The 24,654-nt window shown below is 36.1% G+C and overlaps 1 protein-coding gene across 3 annotated transcripts; it reads right to left on the bottom strand.

Moving 5' to 3' along the window:
* Positions 1-487: 487 nt before the first annotated feature.
* On the bottom strand, positions 488-23,678 carry LOC136828711 (neuronal acetylcholine receptor subunit alpha-5-like). 3 transcript variants are annotated; one of them, XM_067086848.1, is made up of 10 exons: positions 23,618-23,678; positions 16,623-16,762; positions 15,213-15,373; positions 10,271-10,315; positions 9,427-9,536; positions 6,751-6,967; positions 5,809-6,004; positions 3,630-3,782; positions 2,956-3,122; positions 488-1,077 (listed from the first exon to the last, which is right to left on the bottom strand). In XM_067086848.1, the coding sequence occupies exons 2-10, from the start codon at positions 16,693-16,695 to the stop codon at positions 868-870; spliced, it is 1,332 nt and encodes a 443-aa protein (XP_066942949.1). In that variant the 5' UTR covers positions 16,696-16,762; positions 23,618-23,678; the 3' UTR covers positions 488-867. The 3 variants fall into 3 exon arrangements, with proteins under 3 accessions (XP_066942949.1, XP_066942948.1, XP_066942947.1); XM_067086847.1 differs by having other exon boundaries at positions 23,558-23,644; XM_067086846.1 differs by having other exon boundaries at positions 23,569-23,635.
* Between the last annotated feature and the right edge of the window lie 976 nt (positions 23,679-24,654).

The following is a 24,654-nucleotide window of genomic DNA, read 5'->3' as shown; positions in this document are numbered from 1 at the left end:
ACATAACTTTAAAAGAAAAAAAAATTTTTTTTTAGGGAAGATATCGTTTTTATAGAAGGCAATTCAGTAAAAATCATTGGAGAAATTCCAGTGTTCCCTGCAAAGAAAAATAAATCACACCTTTTCTTGGGAAACACATGTCTGGTTTTACTCCTTTTCTTTTGTAGCTCTCAACTCTCTGCTTCTTCTCGTTAATAATAAGTACATCATTTGAAGCAACTATTGATTGATCACTATAGGATACTCATCTACCAAAGGTATTCACACACATATAAATACATATATATATATGTATATATATATATATATATATATATATATATATATATATATATATATATATATATATATATATATATATAAAAGATGTGCTCTTGATTGCTTATGGTATTGTATTTGTGTGAGTTAGGTTTGCTGTTCGTTTCATACATCTAATATTATTTTGCTGTCTTTGCCCGCATGGACATGTCAATAAGACTGCTTCATGATTCATGTCCTTATGTATATGTTCTCTCTAAATCTTTATTAAACGACAAATTCTCAGCATTTATCGTGCTAAGTTTCCAAGAGAAAAATTCATTGCAGCACTTATTCTAGCCTCATTAGTAATTACAAAAGCTTCCCTTGGGACAAAACCTACTCTAACATAAATGACGTTTGCAAGAGATTGCACAATGAAGTACCACTGACGTCATTCTGTCTTCTGCTTCACAATACCAAAAGGAATCTTATGAGAAACCTCTGAGCACCTCCATCCTGGTACAAAGTTCAAGGAATTTTTGTTCTCTCTGAAGTGTTCAAGTCCGCACTGTACCATCTGCAAGGAGGTCACTGTCATTTGTGAATCTTATTTGAGGCCAAGCATTGCTAAAGCACAGAGTTGTAGCGGATTAAGCTGATGAGGCAAATAGCAGTGTAAAGGAAAAGTGCTATGCGATCCAGAACAGCAGCGAGGAGCAGCCATTCGCATCCGTCCATGCTCAGGCGACGACGTTCATCCTCTTTGGCCGGTCCGTCCTCAAGATCCAGTTCCTCAGACTTTGACGTGTACTCATAAGTGTGACTAGAGTAGGTTAACTGTAATGCAGAATGTTAGCAGTTTAGTCATTTGGTCACGAATGATATTTCGTTATTGAATGCTATGAGCACAAAGCCTTCATCGGCTGATATAGAGCATATGGACAAGTGAACATGTTACATTAAGGACTAAAGATATACTTCTTGTGAGCATAGAACGAGATAGCAAATCTGTATTTTACATTCAGCATGAAGTTTGTGATTTACTTTTCAAAGCATAACCCAACATAATTTCTAAGAGGTGAAATGATAAGTAAAATAAGTACTTCTCCCTTGTACTCATTGCAGCCTGCCAACTGTAAAGCGGATTTTGATTATGTTGCTCACAAATTACTGACAAGATTGGACATTTTAAAGTTTCTGAAGTCAATAGATACAAAGACTCTTCATAGCAGATGTTAAAAGGAGAAAATGGTCAGAAAGATAATGATTTCCTTTGAACTACTGGCTCAAAACGAAATTCTCTGCAGTGTAACTTATCAGTACTTATCCCCAAGTCTTAACAACAAAACAACCACACACATTACTGCATTGGGATTAAGAAATATTAAAGCAAGAAATGCATCATGCCCAAGGGCAAAGAATTACCAAAGGAATAGCTCCAAAGGATAATTCAGATACAGAAAGAGAGTCTGGAAAGAAGATGGCTTACAGGATGGGAATAAGATAGCAATAGTGATACAAAACTTCATAAGTTTTAGATATCCAAGAACAAGGATAAAAGCGAAAAAAGAAGAAAAGAAAGAACTATTAGGAAAAGTGTGGGAAGGAGGGATGTTAGCAGGATGGTTTATAATATGTGGGCAAGTAGAAAGCTAACCTTGAAGATTTACAAAGGTCATGCTAAGTTTTTAGGAGGGAATAGGAAAGATTGCTTAATTTTACAGATGTATGGTGGTGAGTCCTAAAATTTTCTTTAAGGAAGACATGAAATACACAGATAAGGGAAGCTGGAATGGCAAGCGAATCATAATATGGAAGGGATAAGACTGTAATAATGTGAGAATGCTTTAAGGTGGGAAGAGGATAGCCAAATCAGTTTAGTACAGGAGCTAACAATCGGAAGAGGATTCAGGAAAAGCTAGGGTGTTGGATGGAAGCTGAAATGGAGAGACATAAGAAAAGTTTGAATCGAAAAATGAATGGGATCCTTTGGAGACAATGCTTTAATTTTCTTACCTTTAATTACTGGGTAAAGTAAAAGGAGGGAATAAAAGTATCATTTGGAAAAAGAATTTTGAGACAAATAGCTAGAGAGAAGTGTCAGCCTGTATTCACTAGCCAAAATATGGATAGTGAATACAAGCTGACAAAATATGGATACACTGATATTGCAGTAAGCACAAGTCCTGCCATTGGCATAAAATGATGATTATGAAGCATAAAAATACTTGAAAACGAACATGTCAAGACTCATAAGACTCACTTGACAACTGTAATTACGAAGCATTCCACAATGCAATGACAGGCATCATGAGCCAGAAGTAATGAAAGTGAATTGGCTGACAGGTCATTGTTGGGGCCTGCACTAATACTGGGTGAGTGCGCCCTCTCACCAAAATACGACTTTTTTCCTTCCCCAAAATTCTTTGCATTCATCAAAATGTGGTACCATAGGCTGTTTTTGAGTATGTTCTTAATATAACACAAGATCCAGAAAAAGGTATTAGGAATATGGCGTATATTGGCCAGCTGTTCGAAGTTGTTGTAGCCATAGAGTAAAACCCATTTGCAGAGTGACCACGCATTGACCCATAGGAGAATCATACTCCTGCTAGTGATGCCGTCTTGCCGAGCTCTGTGGTATGGTTAACAGTACTACGGAGACGTAATTCAAAAAAAAAAAGAGCAAGGACTACTATGATAACAGTTCCTCACCAGATTTCTGTAGTTCCCGAGGCAGAGAGGATAAGAGAGGATCACTAAAGCTTTCTTGACGAAGAAGGGAACGCCATGGGAGCGGGGGTCACGCGCTATCTTCACAATAAACGACGAAACGATCAAGCTCATAGTAACTAAGATTACCTGCTGGCCGATCAGCTTAACTGTGGACAGAATTTATGACGAAAGTTAGTTAAAGGAGTAGCCGACCTGTATCCGACAATAATACTCTCATGTTGTTAATCTGCTACTGAAATGAAATAACTATCTTGGAGTAAGAGTGACATTTCAAGTGAATTTAACAGTTCAAATGTACTTGCTTACTCTTGTGACTTAACAATAAATCCAGTGACTACAAATTCAAGAGAACTTACGCCTTCATGAGTTTACTCAATGTAAGCTATTAAACGATTTCTTGTTCATTAATGAGGAGTGACATTTCAAGTGAATTCAACAGTTCAAATGTACTGCTTACTCATGTGACTTAACAATAATTCCATTTGACAACAAATTCAAGAGAATTTGCGCTTTCATGAGTTTACTCAATGTAAGCTATTAAACGATTTGTTCATTAATGAGACGCGTTTGTAAATTCGAATGAGTTTACATAACGAAATGAGTCATTGTGGAACTAAATTTAAATGTTACAGATGGTCAGATGGTCACTGAACTGATAAGCGGGGAGTGGGATGGCGCATGCGAGATGACAAATGAAGCATAGGCGATGTAGACCAAGTTGGAGATGAGGCAGAGCCCTCCAAGGATCATTTTCTCCCCAGCAGTAGGAGGTAGAAGAAATAGCAGGACGGTGAGCACGCTTAGACCTGTAATAATAATAATAATAATAATAATAATAATAATAATAATAATAATAATAATAATAATAATGAACAGTTACTAATAATCATAGTAATGATTTATCCCCTAAATATTTACGGTATTATATATATATATATATATATATATATATATATATATATATATATATATATATATATATATATATATATATATATATATATTTGTTTTGTTCAGTTCGAAGGTAACAGGAATTTTACTTCACATTAAAAGAGTTCCTGAAAATGCTCAATTATCGTGAATAGTTGCTTCGGCCTTGACTCTCTCTCTCTCTCTCTCTCTCTCTCATTTCGAAATATTGCGTTGTTAAACGAAGAACGAGTTTTCAGTTTGTTTAATACTTAGTTCTATGAAATCGTAATTGTTGCACCCAATAAAACGAGGGATTTTTTCTGTATTTTCAAGATTCTGTTACAACATTTTTCGAGCGACCAGTTGCAAGTCAACAGTATCATACGCTTGAAAAGACTTTACAGATATCGGAGTTCTTGCTTTTTATTGCTGAGTCTGGATTTCTAAAAGCAAAGGGACATTCTGTATCATTTAGACTTAAAGAAGCATTGATCAAAGAATTTACCCTCTTATGAAGCTTCTTTGAATGCCATTCTATAACCATTCGAATTACAAGTAACATTACTCAAATTCCGTATCACCTTGATAGCCTTGTCTCGGTAAAATAGATACTTTTCAAGTAGAATGTTATATGATGATATAGAATAGAACAGTTCAATATTCCTACCTTATTTTACGTTATTTTGTGGAAAAAAATTGTTTTATGTTCTAAGGAACTCAGGAATTGTTACTATATGTTGGCTTTTTTTTCAATTTGCATCTGGTTTCATTTCTTTGTAATAACAAAACTAATTAAAGTTATTGGACGGTTCATGTACGTCACTAAACTGGATTCCATGTTATCTAAAGCTTCAAGTAATTTGCTACGGTGAATTTCACGTTACGTAAAGTTGCAATTACGTCAGTAACATGAATTCCTAGTTAACTGTTTCATATAAAGCAGTAAGGTGGTTAATTCAAAGTTATTCAATGTTTGAAGTCGTTTTTAAGGATGATGAACTTCTTACTTAACGTTTCAGTCACGTCCCGAATTTTAATTCCGTGTTATTGAATGTTTCAATTACGTCAACAAGTTTAGCTCTTTATCATTAAAAGTTTAAAGCACGTCAATCAAATTGTTAATGCCGTGTTATTTAACCTTCCAAGTATATCTCTCAGGTGAACTTTCCTTGATATTTCACGTTACAAGCATGTTCTTACTACTGATTTCTTGTTATTTCGCGTTAGAAGTACATCAGTAAAACGAAGAATTCCTGTTCATTAGACGTACCAAGCATGGCACTAATATTGAATCTGTGTTATATAATGCTTCAACTACGTCACTGATATTAATTCCAAGTTATATAATGTCATGAATCTCCTGGGCTTAGCTAATCACCCAACATGTAATTATCAATATAGTACGTTCCAATGCGATACCGCTCATAATTATCTCCCGAACAATATTATTATTAGAATAAGTTAACCAGACCCCTGAGCTGATTAACCGCTCTCACAAGCTGGCCCGAAGGATGAAAATGAAATGGTGTACCAGGTCTAGACCACTGGCCAAGCACTTGGACTAAATGGATAATGGCAATGAAATTTTAAAAATAAATATGAAAAAAAAAAAACATATGCTTCCACCCTGAACACACGCTCACGGTAAATACATTTACTCACGTTTCCATCTGTACAATAAAAAAAAAATAACAATAATGATAAAATTCAGAATAAGTTAAGATTTTTAAAATTCGTATTGTTTTAACTTATTAAATGCCCCATGGGCTTTCGTATCTTCACAAAATACTTTTTATATTTTATTAATTAATTTACAGCTCTCCTGAACAGTACTGAACAAGGGTCCCATTGGCAAACATCATCAGTGAAACTGAATAATGTCCATTGAAATACACATATGAACAACCGCTTCATACTTACAGCCAACTGGGAGCTTCACAGTCCATGCGTAAATGGGGGCGTTCCTTTTCACCACAAAATCCATGAGGATTGTGACCAGGGGTTCGTGACAGCAGGGATAATGCGATTCTTCTCTGCGGACGGACGTGCTTTCGATGGTCCACTCGGCAGCTGAGATGTTGTGGCCGTTGGAAGTCAGAGCAACCGGAATATCGGTCTGTGGAATCAATGACACGGTGAATATTGACTCTTAAATCCGACGTTGTATAATATAAATGCCAAATATACAATTTCAAAGCGTGAAGATATCCATAGAAAATGTACATGTAACAGTAAGATTGTGAAACCAGGGAGTTCACGAAATTCTTGAAATTATCAGGGAATTCGTGAAATCACCAATTCACTTAGGGACATTTGATCCCCGAGGGGCTAGTACTAAACACGGCGAAACAGTGATTCATCTACATTGTTTCGCCGTGTTTAGTATTAGCCCCTCGGGGATCAAATGTCCCTAAGTGAATTGGTGATTTCAGTCTTACTGTAACATATATACCGCCAGTTAATCTTATAACATGTCTTATGTAACTGACTTATTTCGGAACATCATAGGATGGAAAAGTTTAGGAACAAGGATCTGAAAGAAATGTTAGAATCTATAAAAAAAGATAATGATTTCGTATACATTTAGCTTTTGGGAAACTAACTTACTAGACAAGACAAAATATGGCCACCCTTCTCAAAGTTAAGAATTTCCGTTCAGTAATACGGTTAAATTATTAAATGATAATAATGACCATACTGTTGCAGCATCAGTCTGTTGAAATCAACCAGTCAATCAGTCTTCGTTACAGTAAGATATGTAGTAGTAAAGGTGAAGACGAAAAAATGAAAACTTAATTGTCATCTATATCAATCCTTATATAACCAACTTAGTTAAGACACTCGACAATAGAATGACCTCACCTCAACCTTGTTGTCCTTCAGGAAAAGATCCAGCATGTGACCTTGGTGAACCCACGACCCAAGTCTCAGGATACAGTGGTGGGAATCGTGGGGCCAGTAGGTGAGATCCATAACACAGCTGAACTGGAATTTGTAAGGCGACGTGTAGAGAATCGTCCCATCGTCTGGGTAGACAATCATGGGCATGGAAGATCTGGGCACGTGAGTCTGAGATGCTCTGAAAAGCAGGGTGTTATTGTTGTCACTATTCAGAGTAGAAGCAGTAGTAGTAGCAGTGGTAATAGTAGTAATAGAAGTAGTAATAGTAATTGTTTTCTTTTGGTCTTGCTGTTGTTTCTGTAAAAGCCTGAATAATGCTGCAAAGTCTTATTACCATTATTATTATTATCGAATTCTCATTATCGCAACATGAATAATTTTCTTTATAATCCTTACTTAAAATAACTCATTAAAATCCACTTCGACTTTACAGATAAGTCAATTTGTTTCTCTTTTGGGTAAATGGAAAGTACACGCCATTCACTATTCAGTATATATCCTGTTAGAAAAATAAAACAATTCATTACGCTAAGGAGAGTCTCTGCGCGCCATTTAATATCATGATCATCTGAAGGGAGTCATCCCTTGAATGTTTCCACCGTGTAGAAATACACTCAGGCAATATAAATTTTTCAATAGGTCAACACAGAGAATCATGGTCGAAAACAAACAGTTACTTAAAGGATTTTGCATTGATAAGGGTATGCTGTTTTAGCTAGTTCCCTGACGATAATTATTTGGTGGGGTTGGGGATGATTGAATATCTAAAGATCAGTTGCAATAATTCTCCTTAAAAAATCTAACAAAGAAACATTCTTTGGTCTTTTCTGTTCCCCAGGACGTTTAAGATATAATGAGCTATAGTAAACCTGATGTGTTGCCAAAATACGCCTTTGGTGGTTATCAAGACCACTCTTGCACGCTGAATAAGAAATGTCACAAAAGCATGAGATTATAAAAAAAAAAAATCTTTTTCGGCAATTAGAATCCAACCTCCCGGATTCCACACGCGCGCTAGCAAAATTTTAGTTATGCTTATCAGAATTTTAGTTGTGCTTATTCCTTTTTAAAAACTGTGGATCAAAATTCAATTACGTCACGCAAGAGTGTGACAATAAATTACCTGTGGAACAATAAATTACCTGTCACATAAATTGAATATTTCAAGATTTACAGCGTGGTACTAATTATTTGGTGGGGTTGGGGATGATTGAGCATCTAAAGAGTAGTTGCCATCCTTTCACACACAAATTTTAAACTTCAGATGCTCCAACCTTAAAATATCATAAAACCAGTAATCTCACATTTTAGGAGTCACTAGTAGAAGTTCGATCAAATAACGTCTCTAAGAAAAACAATAGTTATGTAGTCTTTTGACTGGAGAAGTTATTATAAGTGATCAATGGCTATCTAAAAAAGAACTGGAAATCATCATCTAGTATCCTAGCAAGTTACTCTAGTGCTATCAGGAGAGCTAGTAAAAATCAGTGAAATTCAATAAACAAGTCTCCCAGTAAAAAGCGAAGAGATTTTAACAGCTAAATAAGACTTCTATTTGTAGAAAAGTCTCAGAAAGGATAATGATCACCCCAGGAGATCAATATGATCTTTAGCCAGCTAGAAGTAAATTGGAAGCCTGACACTGTTGATGAGATCTACTTAGAAACAAGTAATCAAGTTACTCTAGCCTGCCTAGAGCCCTACTAATTAGGGTGTATTCTGATGCAGCACTGATCAGTTAACGTCTTAATCGCAGGCATCAAGATAAGCAAGTAAACTGCTTTTTATAACCGACTAGAATCGTTCTTGCACTAGGTATAAATACACTTGTCCCTTGTCTTCTCGTTCTAAGTTTTCCTGCAGTCAGATTAGTAGACAGATCGATAAATATATTTTACTAATTTTGTTTCTTAGGGGCCCTTGTGTTACTCTGAAATTGAGATTGTTACAAGTATATATATACAGTATATATATATATATATATATATATATATATATATATATATATATATATATAGATATACAGAAGAAGACAGTATAAATATATATATATATATATATATATATATATATATATATATGTGTGTGTGTGTGTGTGTGTGTGTGTGTATGTGCGTGTTTATATGGGTTTATATGTGTCTGTATGTGTGAATGGAGTAGATGGCTCCAGAAGGGATAACAGATATTTTGGGATGATGCTGAAAGTGCATAGTGTTCATTCTGGCTGCTCCCCTGAACATTCCACAATATATTAGTACCAGATTCAATGGAACTTAACCAGATTGCTCATTTGCTCCATTAAATCCAACCCAGGATTTCTTTCTGTATAATCACGGGCGTAGTGCAAATCATGACTTTATCAAATAATTTTAATAAGGATAAAGTACAGGAAGAAAATCACAAGATGATAGTACTTCTGTTTGTAGAGAGAGAGAGAGAGAGAGAGAGAGAGAGAGAGAGAGAGAGAGAGAGAGAGAGAGAGAGAGAGAGAGATGATCTTAGTCCAACAAATCCTTGGAAAGGAAGTAATTAAACCCCTTAAGCATCATAAGAGGATCAATGTCCCACGTGGATTCTGTGGAATCAAGGAGTCTGATCCTCTTCCGAAGGAGTTTGGATCTAATTCTCTTTACTTACCCGTTATAGACAGCTAAGTCAGGCGTCCATATCGTCTCAGGATCCATTCCAAGAAATCCTACGTCCATGTGTTTGTTGAGCTCCCAGACTAAACGTGGGTCGTCCCAGAGCTGCGGAAAACTGGAGCTAATTAATCATTAGGAGCTGTATTAATTATTTTTCCCACATTGATTTCTCTTCCTTTTCTGAGAAAATTACCTTTTTTGGTCTCGCTTGCTATGTCAGTTTTGGTGTAGTCTTTACTTCGTATAAACAATCCATGTTATACAGCAACGAATCAAAAGAACTTTTTCCGTTTATTTCACACAATAGCATTCCTTTGCTTACAAGCGCATGAAGACAGAAAGAATATTTTGAAAAGGAAATTAATAAGGTGTGGAATCTGGCCACTTGATTGGAGGAGTGCATGTGATACAAGATTATGCGCCTTTTTCCCTATACTATATACCTCTTCAAAATAATAAACCAGATAAAGAATCCCAGTATAATTAAGTGTTAAGTAAGTTAATATTATTACCCATTTCTATTCTTTTGTGTTTATTATTGAAGCTGCCATTCAAAGCTTTACTACGTGATCAATGAAAATGGATTTTAATAAGAGCAAATCCTTTAATTACTATATACGGGTAATTAGTAATTATCTTATTTGCCTTCAAAGGGATTTTAGCTTTCGTTTAGTTATGTCATTAAAGACCCACCCAAAAAAGAAAAATATTCACTAAATCTGCAGTAATATGAGGGCATTCTAAGCAAAACTTTAAAAAGAAAAATAGTAGAGCTAATTTGAAATGGAAGACCCAATTACAACTTACTCAATCTTTTAACCAAGAACAGAAACACGTACCATTGATAACCTGGTTGAAACTTCCATAACTTGATCCACTTCGCGCTGAAAAAGAAAAAAAAATAGCTGAGAATTGTGGTTCTGAAGTTCAGAACACCATGGCTTTAATTCTATGACTATTAATTTTCACTCCATTTGTTAGCTTAAGCTTTCGACAACTGACCATTCTGAAAGACGTTACTACCATTTGTCATTCAGCGGTTTGCTTACTTTCCAGTCTACAGAATGTTGATAATCTGTCATATTTTCATCTCATTAAAAAACATAAAAACTCTGGAAAGGAGGAGGAAGAGGGAAAGGGAAAAAGTGCTAGACGGATAGTGTGGAAGGGGAGATGAAACGAACTCAAGCACCTTCACGCAAGAAGTGTGAAAGTGCTTGGAAGAAACTGGTGAGTGGCGGAGTAGGTGTAGCAGTAGGAAGCGTATTGACTAATTGCTCTATAAAGGAAATCGTCCATGGTGTTTTATATATATAATCTTTTTACGTTTAGCCGTTCCTAATAAGATATTTTGTTCAGAGAAATTGCAACACAACAGGCTTCCATGTTGTTATTTCAACTGCTGAATAGAAGATGAACCCGCTGTGCAATAAAATCTCCACAAAATTAGCTGCTTCATACGCCTATACACAAACATATAAACAGGTTTTACACACACACACACACACACACACACACATATATATATATATATATATATATATATATATATATATATATATATATATATACATACTGTATATTTATATATATGTGTGTGTGTAAACCCTTTTATGTGTCTGTGTGCATAGGTATATGAAGAAGCTAATTTTGTGTAATTTTCATGTATATCTGTTTATCTATCAGTCTATCTATCTATATACTGTATATGTATATATATATATATATATATATATATATATATATATATATATATATATATATGTATATATATATATATATATATATATCACCTAAAATTCGCAGCGGCCAGTGCACCCAAATTAATTGTGGTCTAAAATACCCACGGTATTTGAACTAAACTTATCTATATGTAGATGGTTTAGACAGGGCTAAAAAAAACGAATATATAAGAGAGAGAGAGAGAGAGAGAGAGAGAGAGAGAGAGAGAGAGAGAGAGAGAGAGAGAGCAGGCAGGCAAATTTCTGTGCCTTAATGCCACAGAGATTAATATTTAGAGAAGTAATTCGGAGTAAATTGCATGTCGAGACTGGTAACAAGAGCCTGGATGGAATGCTGTATGTTTCAAGATAAATTTATATTTGAAAACATGCAATGGATTATGCAAGTTTGTTTACTCTTTCTATTTCAACATCACCCTCATATGAGTAAATACTCGTACACGTTGTATTACTATCGTTAAGTGGCGTTATGAGCAAATTTATTTCTAATCAATTTTTGTACATTGTTTTTTAAAGGAAATAAATCTAAAGCAATTTTGTATCCCTTAATGGTGAGGATCTTTGAACTTAATTAATTAGGTTATTTCCTCTATTATACATTGCTGAATGCTTCTATTTGTTTTAATTGCAGAAGATTGCGCGTACTTTTGAATTGTTCTTCTTGTAATTTTGACCAAATGCTCTTGCCATATATTCTAAGTATAAACCATATTTTAGCATCAAATATTTTAAAAGGATATCAGTTTAGCCCGCCTCAGGCACATATGACGCCTGATATTGGTTAAAAACAAATCAGACCCTTTCTAACTATTTTCTCACCTGACAGGTATCTAGATAGAGGGAAGACAGTGCCGAGGGATTTCTTAACCACACTCTTCTCAGTTCTGCTGGGCATCTTAAAATGCGCTTTAGTATGATATATGTGTGTGCTCATGTGTGCCACGAATTTCCACCTGAAAAGGTGTAGCATCGTTCTTAAAAGTAAAACCCATGTAACTGACGACACCTTAAAATGGATCATAATCTCGAAATCTGGTTGTACCGGAGTTTATTCTAATCTTCAGGATCATGTATCCAATATAATTCTAACGGTCATAATCCTCTTACTCCGTCCGGTCGGCCATTTTGCAGTGGTTCCTTTGACGTCACGGGGTTCACCTTGGAATACCGAGGCGTACATGTCAAGGGTAGCCAATAACTTCATCCGACTGCAACCGAAGCCTTTTGTCCCACTCGTGAGATTGTTTAGATTTTGTTGGCAGCAGATCGGTGACAGATCAAAGGATACTATGGTTGAAGTTATTTGGGTGCTGATTTCATAATGAGGGTTCGGTGTTAATGCATTCTGTATATCAAGGAGGACGCTTATCCAGTATTGATAATTAGTTCACTCGTTCAGAGATGAATTGCCCAATGTTGATGCTCATCTTTGGTATAATGGTGATTGGATCCTTAAGTTCGTAACTCTCACCATAAGTGCACTTTGGAAGCCACACCAAATTTGAGGCGAATGTTTCTTACGTTTAATTTTTTTGCGCGCTCAGTTCAAGGAAGTTGAAATTTTCTTGAGAGGAGTCATTTGTTGTTCTCTACCTACTAAAATTTGGTACTGTAAATGAAAACATCCAGATGAATTTTCAATGATGTTGGACAAGTTCTTTACAAAATGGTATGTCTCTTATTATTCTTCTGCTCTGCTCGCATCAGTATTCATTGTGTTACTATTTGAAGCCACGTGTAAGCGGCAGACTATTCTTCTGTGACTTTGCGGCGTAGCAACATTCCATACGTACTTATTATTCACAGTGTACAGTTTTCTTTGATGTACATTCTGCCTTTCATTATTCATTAGGTTGCTACATTGCTATGATCAACAGGTGGTCCAGGAATTCCTGGATAATGTGCAAGAGAAGACCCTCCATTGATCATGGGCCTACTTTTCTCTTCAAAACCATCTTTCTGAATGGCGAACTACTGTGAAAAATCAACAGTGATTTGGAGGATAATTATCTATTTTACATATTCATGAAGCATGTGAAAATGAAAGATAGCGTGCCGAAGAGAATAAGGGGTCAATAAGAGCATAATTCACCATGAAATGGTGAGGTGTGGTAGTCTGGCAAGTGGTTCTTATCAATAGGAGAGTAGAGGCGAATCTTCTCTCGTGGTCAGTGGAGCCGGGCAAAATGACACTGGAACAAAACATAACATACCATAAATGAGTCATATGGAGTGAAAGGTAGAGGATGTCTGGAAGAAGTAAAAATTGTAGCATAAACTGGATCATTTTCCTTTAATTCAAACGGTCTCCCAGTGAGAAACAAATTAATAGTTTGCTAATTCTAAGTACTCCCTGTTCAGTGCATGGATAGATAAATCCATTGTAAAGTTTTGATATCTGCAGTGCTATTACGCATTAAGTAATCTAAACCCCCGTATTGTTAGTGGACGAGAGGGGTTATGTTTTGTTGTTATTAGAGCCAAGGAAGAAACTGGATCTGTGCTTTGGGAAAAGTAAACTTCACTAAATCACAGGCTCCCTGCTCTAACATAAATGTTGAGACCCGAGACATTAGATGAATAAGAGTGTAGTAATAGCTAAGAAAGCAACTCTTTTTCAAACAGCCGCAAAATATGGACAGCAAATAAAACTTGAACAACACACAACACTTTGCGAGATTGCAATGTTTCCTGGAAGTTTGCACAGGGAAAGACTGAAGCAGCAAGTAGGAACCTTGACCAAAGAAACTATGTGTCAGGTTCTGCTGGAGTCCTTATGGGTAACATCAGTAATGACAAGATTTTCTCAAGTTTCGCAGGGAAGATAACCAAACCTCATTAAGATCCCAAAGAAGGTAGCCAGTACGTTTCGCATTTTGAAAGCCCTAACTGAGAATCTGAACAAAAGAGTCACGCTCGCAGTTTTCGAGGAAAAGCAAACTGGGCAGACAAGGTTTCAGATACTTCAGTGACATCAAAGGCAACCCATTTTGAAATGGGGAGAATGGCTGAGTATTTTTCAGGAGATTAACAGGTAACCAAAGCTCAGACTATGATGAAGAAAAGAAACTTAAATACCAGAGGTAGATGATTAAGATTTCTCAAGGTGTTATGCAGGACTATGGTGGTGAGTGTTTGCTCACGGATTTGGCCTAATGTTGCTGCACAGCCGATGAACCTAATCACAACGAGTTCCCGAGATCATGTCGGGTAAATTCTATTGCAATCCTAAACACGACATTATTTCGACAGATAAATGTCTTTAAAAGTAAGAGCATATAAGGTGTTTAGTTTATTTTCTGTACTGAATAATACGTAGTTACCATTTTTTCCTGGGAAAATAGTGATTTACTTTTTAAAAAAGAATGCCATTTTCTTCATACGATGATCAGGTGCTAAGTTTTATTATTTTTCGTCAATGTCCTTTATCAGATACCTCTGTGATTAACTTTTATCATTATTATTATCATTGTAGTTGTAATCTTCATGAGATATTTGTAATCAATTAATCCTAATAATTTGAGGGAATTCATAGCTTAATTCGCTTCAGAAACATTCTGAAAATTAAATTTGATGGTGAAAATATATTAGGAATCATAAATACTGTAGGGACACATGGATCTGAGCTCAAAGCCATAGAAAAAGGCATTGGAAGTATTCTGTGTTGCAACTGAATATTCGTTCGACAGTTAGAAAAAAATAAGGCATGAATGGCCATTCACTGTTCCACAACGTGGATAACTAATAAAAGCGAATAGAAATTATAGAGGATGGCAGAGTAAATATATACAGAATAAAGCTGAACTTGAGAAGTTAGCCATGATGAAATCAAACATGAGTAACATAAATGTTTGAAAATGGAAATGAACAATGAATAAATAATTTAGCCACACATGTTTGTTGAATAGCTAAAAGTAATCTATCTGCGTCCGACATAAGTTACTAAGTTATACAAAAAAGCAGGAACGAAGACTGTAACGTTATGAAGTCATCCACTGGTTACCTAGCAAGGATAACGAATGTAAGTCACAATACTCACCATCTTTATATCTTGAATTGAAATCTCTATGATGGTGACCTTCGTATTCATTGTGGGCATGGCTCTCTTATCGTAGTCTTTGAGTAGGGTTTCTCGAATAGCTGCTTCGGCTTTTAGTAGTGCTTCTTCGTCTTTGGAGTTCTTGGTTGAGTTTCCATCACCTTAAGAGAGAAGCAAGATGATGATGTTCCGTAAGTCGTGTTCGCCTCATTTCGTTAAAGAAAATGCTATAGATATTTCATTAGTTATCCCTATTGCATCTTAAGAGGGAGATTATAAATAGAAAATGGGTAATGTGGTTGCAGTATATTTTCTTGAAGCTTGGGAAATGACGTTATGTTAAAAAATCTATTACCAAAAATGGCTTCAACTGCATCAGTAAACACTGATAAAAAATGTACTGTGAAAAACGTTGGTTATTGTCTTGTTAACTATAAAAAGATTCATCAAAATACAAGTTAATTGCTTTCTCTGTTCTCAAAAAATAATAGGAAGGTCCATACTATTATCCATAATTCTTTTCATTTGACTTCAAAAGGGCCTTAGTTAGCTTCAGTTTGCACGATGAAAGGCTATTAATTATGTTCCTACAACTCCAAAGAGATACGCTCAGACATTTTCTTACATGCGAAAAAATAGAGATATTTCATTACCTCCAATAATTTCATTTTTTTATTGTTTCCCATTTGTTCCTTTCGCTAATGGAGATGTTAAAATATACCTGCCGATAAACGTACGTCTCTCTGTTTGTCTTTCTTCTCTCTCTCTCTCTCTCTCTCTCTCTCTCTCTCTCTCTCTCTCTCTCTCTCTCTCTCTCTCTCTCTCTCTCTCTATATATATATATATATATATATATATATATATATATATATATATAGTATATATATGTGTATATGTGGAGTTAAAAATAGAATTATTATTAGCATTCAATAAATATCCTCTGAGGTAAAATCAAATAGATTACTGCAGTTAGGTAAACGACTAATTCATAATAAACACGAACAACCCTACCTCATATTTTTTACGAGCCAGCACACATGTAGCGACACATGACCACGAGACTTGGTAGGCTGTCTTTGAGTGGCATGTACACCCAGTGAAAACAATCTCAGAACCTTGATCACCTTTGCTACCATGGTCGCGCGATCTGTCTTCGTCTGTCTTCTGTTTTCTTATGGTGTATTCTGGTCATGGCTTTCCAAGTGATTTATGAACGAGAGGCAAAATACAGGTGAAATACGACTGGCAAAACTACCAAGGCAAAATAAAACCTTTTCCATTGATAGCATTCCCTTTTTTTTTAAATCACAACCCTCACCTCTGTTTCTAACCACCCCCCTTCTCTCTCTCTCTCTCTCTCTCTCTCTCTCTCTCTCTCTCTCTCTCTCTCTCTCTCTCTATCCCTTTTACCTTGAACTCCTCCTGCAAGCAGAATCGCAAGAAGTAAAACGTTGAAGATCATCCTTCCGATTTGAAAGTCCATTTGACGAGATTCACTTTGACACTCAGCAGACTTCACGAGTTTCGAAGGAATAGGCAACTTCCTATATCTGCAAAATAAATGGGATTCAGAGTTACGCACAGAGGTCATTACAGCAGAAGTCAAGAAACGGTTATGCACAAACACAATATCTGTTTGATTTACTGGAGAGTTTAAAACCGTCGTATATAGAAGAAAGGATTTGAATGATAAAAATTTGGCTATAAAACCAATACACTCGGTACTTGCAGCCATTCAGCGCTTAGAACAGTGAAAAGAGGGAGCTGGAGTGGTTGGACAGCAATTGTGAAGAAAGGAAGCGGGCGTGGAGCTAAAGTTGAAAAGAGGGAGTTGGAGTAGTTGGACAGCAATTGTGAAGAAAGGAAGCGGGCGTGGAGCTAAAGTTGAAAAGAGGGAGTTGGAGTAGTTGGACAGCAATTGTGGAGAAAGGAAGCGGGCATGGAGCTAAAGTTGAAAAGAGGGAGTTGGAGTAGTTGGACAGCAATTGTGAAGAAAGGAAGCGGGCGTGGAGCTAAAGTTGAAAAGAGGGAGTTGGAGTAGTTGGACAGCAATTGTGAAGAAAGGAAGCGGGCGTGGAGCTAAAGTTGAAAAGAGGAGTTGGAGTAGTTGGACAGCAATTGTGAAGAAAGGAAGCGGGCGTGGAGCTAAAGTTGAAAAGAGGGAGTTGGAGTAGTTGGACAGCAATTGTGAAGAAAGGAAGCGGGCGTGGAGCTAAAGTTGAAAGAGGGAGTTGGAGTAGTTGGACAGCAATTGTGAAGAAAGGAAGCGGGCGTGGAGCTAAAGTTGAAAAGAGGGAGTTGGAGTAGTTGGACAGCAATTGTGAAGAAAAGAAGCGGGCGTGGAGCTAAAGTTGAAAAGAGGGAGTTGGAGTAGTTGGACAGCAATTGTGAAGAAAGGAAGCGGGCGTGGAGCTAAAGTTGAAAAGAGGGAGTTGGAGTAGTTGGACAGCAATTGTGAAGAAAGGAAGCGGGCATGGAGCTAAAGTTGAAAAGAGGGAGTTGGAGTAGTTGGACAGCAATTGTGAAGAAAGGAAGCGGGCGTGGAGCTAAAGTTGAAAAGAGGGAGTTGGAGTAGTTGGACAGCAATTGTGAAGAAAGGAAGCGGACATGGAGCTAAAGTAACAGGCTAGAGGCCGAATAGACGCTGCAAGCAACCTGTAGCAATGGAACTTCCCCCTACGGATAAAAGAGAAAGTTTTGCAAATTGTGCAGAGCACGATGCGAGACAAGATCTCATACGAGATGATACAAAACTAAACAAGCTAACATTAATTATTTGGAATTTTTGTCATATTTAGTTGAGAGAGGAGTAGAAGCCATAAATAACCTAAGCTATCAAATAAAGGCTTTGCTTAAGATAGCAACAGTATATTTGTTTATTTGTCATTGATTTATATAATTGTTTCTACAACATTGGCCTGTGCCTGACGTCATCGTCCCAAAGGAGCAAGACCCAGTAAAAGATTCCATTTACAGGTAACTTGAGTAACTTTAGGATAACCCAAAGTTACTTTGAGTTTGGCTTTGGCTATGGCTTCATATACTTCTTGTTTTGAAATTGTTACCTGAAACTCTTCAGGAATACTTAAACTTTGATTTTCATGGTTACTGTATGTTTGAACTATTTCATCTACTGATGTTTCAATACTGTATCTTACAGAAAATGGCAATTTCTTATATAAGCTCCCCATTGTCTTTATCAGAATCTCATTATATAGATATATAATTTATAATTCATGAAAAATCTCGTATTTTCACATTTTTCATCAACAACGATTACATTTGTTATATTTGATCTTTTATAGTTTGATATAACATGCCAAAAGAAGTGAATGACTTCCAACATTTATAATTTTCTATTCTCGATAACGCGTGGGATTGCAGTTGCTTGCACAAAGCTTCATAATTCCGCAGAATATAATTGACAGCCCGCTTGACTTCAATCTCTCTCTCTCTTGTCACGAACAACCTCTTGACCTAAATTAGCTCGAATGTTTTGTTCCCTGCCACTCTTACACGTTTGCCCTTTGATTTTTCTTTCAGATGAATCATTCAATTAGCTGAAGCATTATCTCTTTGTACTCTGCTGTAGTTGCTAAAATACTCTACAGTATAGTTTGTAATATATATATAAATGTATATATATGTGTATATATATTTGTATATGTATATATATATATATATATATATATATATATATATATATATATATATAAAAATATATATATATATATATATATATATATATATATATATATATATATATATATATATTATATATATATATACTCTGTATATATATGTATGTGTATGTTTACAGACATACAGTATGTATTTGTAAGGCATTCCACAAAACAACTTTATTTGAACTGAAAACGCCTTTATTGTTATTTATTTTTTTCACGATGATATTCATTTTTCTGTCGTCATTTTATTTATTAGTAATGACAGAAATATGTTGAGGTCCAGGAAGAAGGGTGATTCTATTTTGTTTTTAAAAAATGCAGACAGCTCTTACACTAACACATTTGCATCATCAGTGCATGCTTGGCTTGGGACCAGGTCACCATGGGTCATTTGTCACCTAAAACATGATTGATAAAAGAGCCAGGTTAGTTAACACTGTATCCACAGTAATGCTTCTCTCTCTCTCTCTCTGGTGCTTTGGAAGGGTCGTGGGAGAGTGAATACATTGCAATAGTTCTTCGGTACAATAATTTATCTGTTCTGCTTTTTATCTTTATTACTTTTCTAGTTTTTGTTTGATTACTCTTTAATGATCACCTCTTGTCCTCCTTTGGTTATTACCTTCATTTTTATTGGATGAAATGCAATCGTTTGCTGGTTATACCTACACACAGTTGTGTGTACATTAATGATTTTTGCTTAGAGACTGAGACAGCCGCTTGCATCACAAGACAAGTGAATCTCTGTGAACTACGGATGATTTCATCTTTGGAATAAACTTTCTCGCTGCAGGTTTTCGGGTGCAGATTTTTGGAAAGTGTAGAAAAATGTCATAGTGTTTTCTGTAGCACTGTACATGTTTTTGGAAAGTTGTATCAGTGTGACTAACCAGAACACAGAAATTGCAATTACGAATGTTGGTCATTCATTTTTTCTCTCTGATACTGTTCCTTATAACCAGGATTGACTCCAGGTTGAGGCAGCCCTTTTGCATGGATCACTAGAGGGAACCTCACTTGCAACCATCCGTTTTTATACCAGTCTTATTCTTCTTGACAGGCGGATGAGTTTCTTGTTGTGACTTGTCATATAAATCTGAAGAGTACCCTTGGCTTTCGAGTTCCTTGTGATATGCAGTGTTCCGTCGTTAATTGTTATCTTATTAAGACAGCTATTTTACCTTATGTTCTGTTTCTTAAATTTTTTTCCGGTCGTTCTTGTGTTTTTCTTCTCCTTTGATGGAATTCCTTCAGAGTTCTCTCTGAATGATTAGCCACATAGATCAATGCGTTGAGGAAGTCCCTTTTCATGAAGCCAGTTATTAATAAAATCGTTCTTGTCATTGTCATTCAGATCTACCTGTGTTCTATCAAGTACTTTCAGCTCCTCGTCTCATTGACAAAGATGTTTGTTTATTCAGACAGCATCTCTTTAGTTGCTCCTTTCCTGTGTGCAGACTTCCTACATCGTACAATTTCTTTTTTATCTCCAGAAAGCTATTCAGAGTCACCTCAAAACGTTCATTCATTTCTGATTTTTGTCTGTCTCTGATTTTGACTACCTTATCCGCCTGTTGACTTCAAAGCTATCTTGTCTTATTAAGTGGAAATCCACAACTAGGTATATGAGGAAAACTCTATTTTTCAAATTATAAAACTGATTAAGAATGAGAGCTTTCGACCGTTTGCACGACGGCCCTCTTCAGCTAACTGAATGAAACATATGCAGTTGGCTAAAAAGGACCATCGTGCAAACGGTCGAAAGCTCCCACTTTTAATAATTCTTGTAATAAAAAAAACAGCTTTCCTCATATACACAATTGCTGATTTTTGCTTATAATTTCCGATTACAGTATAGTGATGCACCATATATAATCTTGTCTTATGTCTTGAAACAGCCACACAAAAAAGTGTTTTTCCTTCACTTGAATTGCCCTTTCACCAGCACGCCATGCACCTGCTTAACTTCAATTTCCTGTGCACCTTCGCCCGCAAGCACTTCCATCTGACCCAGTAAACACATCCTAGCTATTTGTTTGCCCATCACGAATCCCTTATATTTAGTATCTTTTCCCATAATCTAATTCCATCTGTCGTATACAGTTATCGTAACAGCTCAGTTATTAAAAGTTGGCAGCAGCGCCGCTATAATCACGCTGAACTTAGGCCTAATGCCTTTTCATCACTAGTTTGAAGGCATCTCCCAAATTTAGTCCCAAAAGGCAAATATGCGGCTTTATTGATGTAACTCCTGACATTCTTGTCACATATTCCTCTCGGTGCTGCTTTGGCTTGTAATCTACGCGTCACCTACTCCGAGGCGCTAGTACTAACTTAGCTGAAGGTCCTTGTTACGTCGTATTTAGTACTAGCCCTCGGCGATCAAAGTATTATATACACTCATTTCTATATTGTGTGGTCGACAAATCATATTAATAAACGATATCTTTGTACGGCCGTCTACTTTACATTTATCATACGGTGTTTAGTACCCGCAACTCGGAGTAGGTAACGCCTAGGTAACAAGCCAAAGTAGCACCTTCCTTTCATTCAAGCAGTCGTTGTCTTGTCGACCGGTATCGCATTGTCAGTTGATGGTGAATATGGTGGAATATATATATATATATATATATATATATATATATATATATATATATATATATATATATATATATATATATATATATATATATATGTATACATATATATACACACAGATATATTACATATCCCTTTCAATCAAGCAGTTTTTGCTTTGTCAAGCGGTGTCAACATATTCACTTGATGGGAAAGAATCGCTAATATATATATATATATATATATATATATATATATATATATATATATATATATATATATATATATATATATAATGTGTGTGTGTGTGTGTATATATATATATATATATATATATATATATATATATATATATATAGATGAAGTCTAATTGCTATGGATTGTCAAGTTCAGGAACAGAGGCAAAACCGTGTATACCAGTGGGCAAGCTATCACAGACAAGCTGCAACCTGCGAATGGTTCACAGTAATGGAAGTCCACCCCACCCCAAAAAAATAAAAAGTAATTACAACTAGTCTTGTCAGTTCGATCCAATGTGCAGTAATTTGTTTGATGTTACGCTCCAGATAATTATATTATAAAAGACAAGAAATCTTCCAAAGAGCAAAGATGTGGAGTAGAAGATGCCACTTGTCATGTGTAGTAAAAACTATCGTCCCTGGTTCAACAATCTTCACAGGCATACGTATTGCTGATTAAGACACAAGACAAGAAGTTTAGTATTTGAATAAGGAAGTACAGTTGTAAATCATGTAATAATGATTATAACTGAAGCATTAGAAAATTATATTATTCTGAAGTAGACAAGCAGTATTTAAGCCACATAACATCAGACCTAAGAAACTTCAAAACCATAAATTTCTACAACAGGTGACTTGATGGTCAGTCTAGATTTAGAGCGCTAAGGGGGGAGATCTTTATTAACTGGGAATCCAAAAAGAATTGGAAGAGGCAGCACTTGACAGTTGGGTTTAAGAAGGAAGAACATGAATTTGAATGTATAACAGACGTTTTTCAATAGATGAAACATTGTAGAAAGGGCAGAGAAATATTTGCTTAATGAACTGTGGGAGACGCAAGTCTATCACCAGGTGGCATTGCGAGGCAGAGCCATTGCTGCAGCTGACTGACGTATTCACACTTACTAGCCATTATGTTAATCGTCCTTCATTTTGCCTATTTATCCGTCAGTTTTCCGTTCTCCTTTTTATACTATTACTCTATATCAAAACTTTACTTATTCGTTAGATCTTCTTTCCTTCCTTTCTTCGTTTTTCTAGTGCCATTAACGTTGTCTTAGTAGGAAGAATAGACTTTACGATCACTAACGGGAAAATATGCCTTTCACCAAGGAATACAATGGAATGGAATTTTGCTTCACACCCGAACAAATCAAATACGCTTTCTGAAATATTCTGCAAAGCGTGGAAAGATTAATACAACCGGTCTATTCTCGATTTAGCCTTAAGGAAATGAATGCAATTGTGATTGTTCTCTCTCTCTCTCTCTCTCTCTCTCTATTCCTTACTATTTTATAGAAAAGGGGATATGAGTAAGGACATAATTTTTTTTACGTCATTTGCAAAAGTTCTCTTATATGAGTTTCAAAATGTTTCTCCTAATGGAAAATTCCTGGGACCTGAGAGAGTGAGCGCGGTAATCAAAGCCTTGGGCATACTGTCACAAGCATTAGAATGGGATCACTGTTTCATGGAAATGCTTTTCAAAGATAGCATAAGATGTTTTCATTTTCTATTAGTAACGAGGGTAAGTCACTATGCACACACACAATAAATTTCGTCTGTCTAAGCACTGTCTAAAAAACATAGATCTGCCACAACGAAAAGGGACTGAAAGAGCTTAAATCCTCACAGGAGAGTAGGATGTCAGGCACTAACAAGTCATGAAACTGCGAATAAAACTTTTGAAATGGTTATGATTGAAAACTGAATAAGCACGAAAACAAGCAGATGTTGGTGCTTTTCTTTGGGCAGAATTAATCTGAGTTTCTTTGAACAGATAGACGTTGTAACGAAACCATTTAACAGAGAGTAAGAACAAAAGCAACGGGACGCTGCGCACAATCAAACCACAAGTCGAGAGCGAGGTCCGACCATTCACCGACCACTACCATGCACTTACTGCCTTTCCCGACGCAACTAACCAACCACCTGCCCGAGATGGCTATTGTGACCACCCATTATATATTCATCTATGTGAAGGTCGGTCTCCGGGGCTTCCTATTTACCTTCAATCCATCCATTCTTTCCATCTCTTTCAATTCGCTGTTGCAGTGTCAGTGACATGTGCTTGTGCAAGCGCTGAAATTATGCAGTCAGTCTTCAGTATCAAATGGCATGATTGATGCACGCGTGCATGCATATATACTGTATATATGCAGTCTGCACGCATTTAAATGCATAATCGGAATGTGCGAATGTGTTCCGTTCATGTAGAAGAAAGAAGAGGACACTTTTTTTCAGAAAGGTTTTCTGCAACAAATTTAATTAAGCGAAGAAAAGCAAATTCAGTACTGAGAAATATGAAAAGAATAATTAGAACGAAAGATCTCAAAGAGCGAGATAAAATTACAAGTATAAATCGATTTTTCAATACTATAGGAGAGGATCCTGCAATTCAGAGATGCGGTAATGTATTTCACGTAGAAATATATATATATAGAAACCCCCATGTTAGGTCCAATTTAACACCGAACAAGCAACTCTCCCGTACAAATACTGGAAAGCATGCTTTACTTCGGTCATAAAATAATATTTACTAGCCCTCAAAAACTTCCCTTCAAACTTAGCTCCTATACTATAAATTCTCATCGCCCTCTACATTGCCTGTGCATTCAGTTATCTTAAGCTTTATTTAGATCCACTTACAATAATTAACCTTTACTTTTGTATTTCCCACAGAATTGTTTCATAAAACAGCCTTATCTTCTCACAGTTCTTAAAGTTACCTGTATTCCCTTTACCTATATTTAGTTATACTCTTACCACTGTACCACATTCCAATCAGTGTCTGATGTCTTTCAATTCTTCGACTTAATTACCCTCCTGACATCCTTGACAGTCATTTAAAATGGTATTTGCTACCTTATACCAATCCTCTCTAATTCTGCGTGCTGAGTTCTGCCTCTCTTCTATCGTCCACATTCAACAAGCCTCCTC

This window comes from Macrobrachium rosenbergii, chromosome 43 (genome assembly GCF_040412425.1).
Source record: "Macrobrachium rosenbergii isolate ZJJX-2024 chromosome 43, ASM4041242v1, whole genome shotgun sequence".
NCBI lineage: Eukaryota > Metazoa > Arthropoda > Malacostraca > Decapoda > Palaemonidae > Macrobrachium > Macrobrachium rosenbergii.
Note: the sequence above shows the minus strand (reverse complement) of the source record. Positions and strands in the feature narration are given on the sequence as shown.

Excerpts from the sequence above, each read along its gene's own strand:
- LOC136828711 (XM_067086846.1), bottom strand. The coding sequence starts at position 23,609 with ATGGTAGTGGTCGGTGAATGGTCGGACCTCGCTCTCGACTT. Across the intron at positions 16,763-23,568 it reads TCGGACCTCGCTCTCGACTT|ATATAGGAAGTTGCCTATTC; the intron begins GTGGTTTGATTG and ends TTTATTTTGCAG. Across the intron at positions 6,005-6,750 it reads TGAAGGACAACAAGGTTGAG|ACCGATATTCCGGTTGCTCT; the intron begins GTGAGGTCATTC and ends TTGATTCCACAG.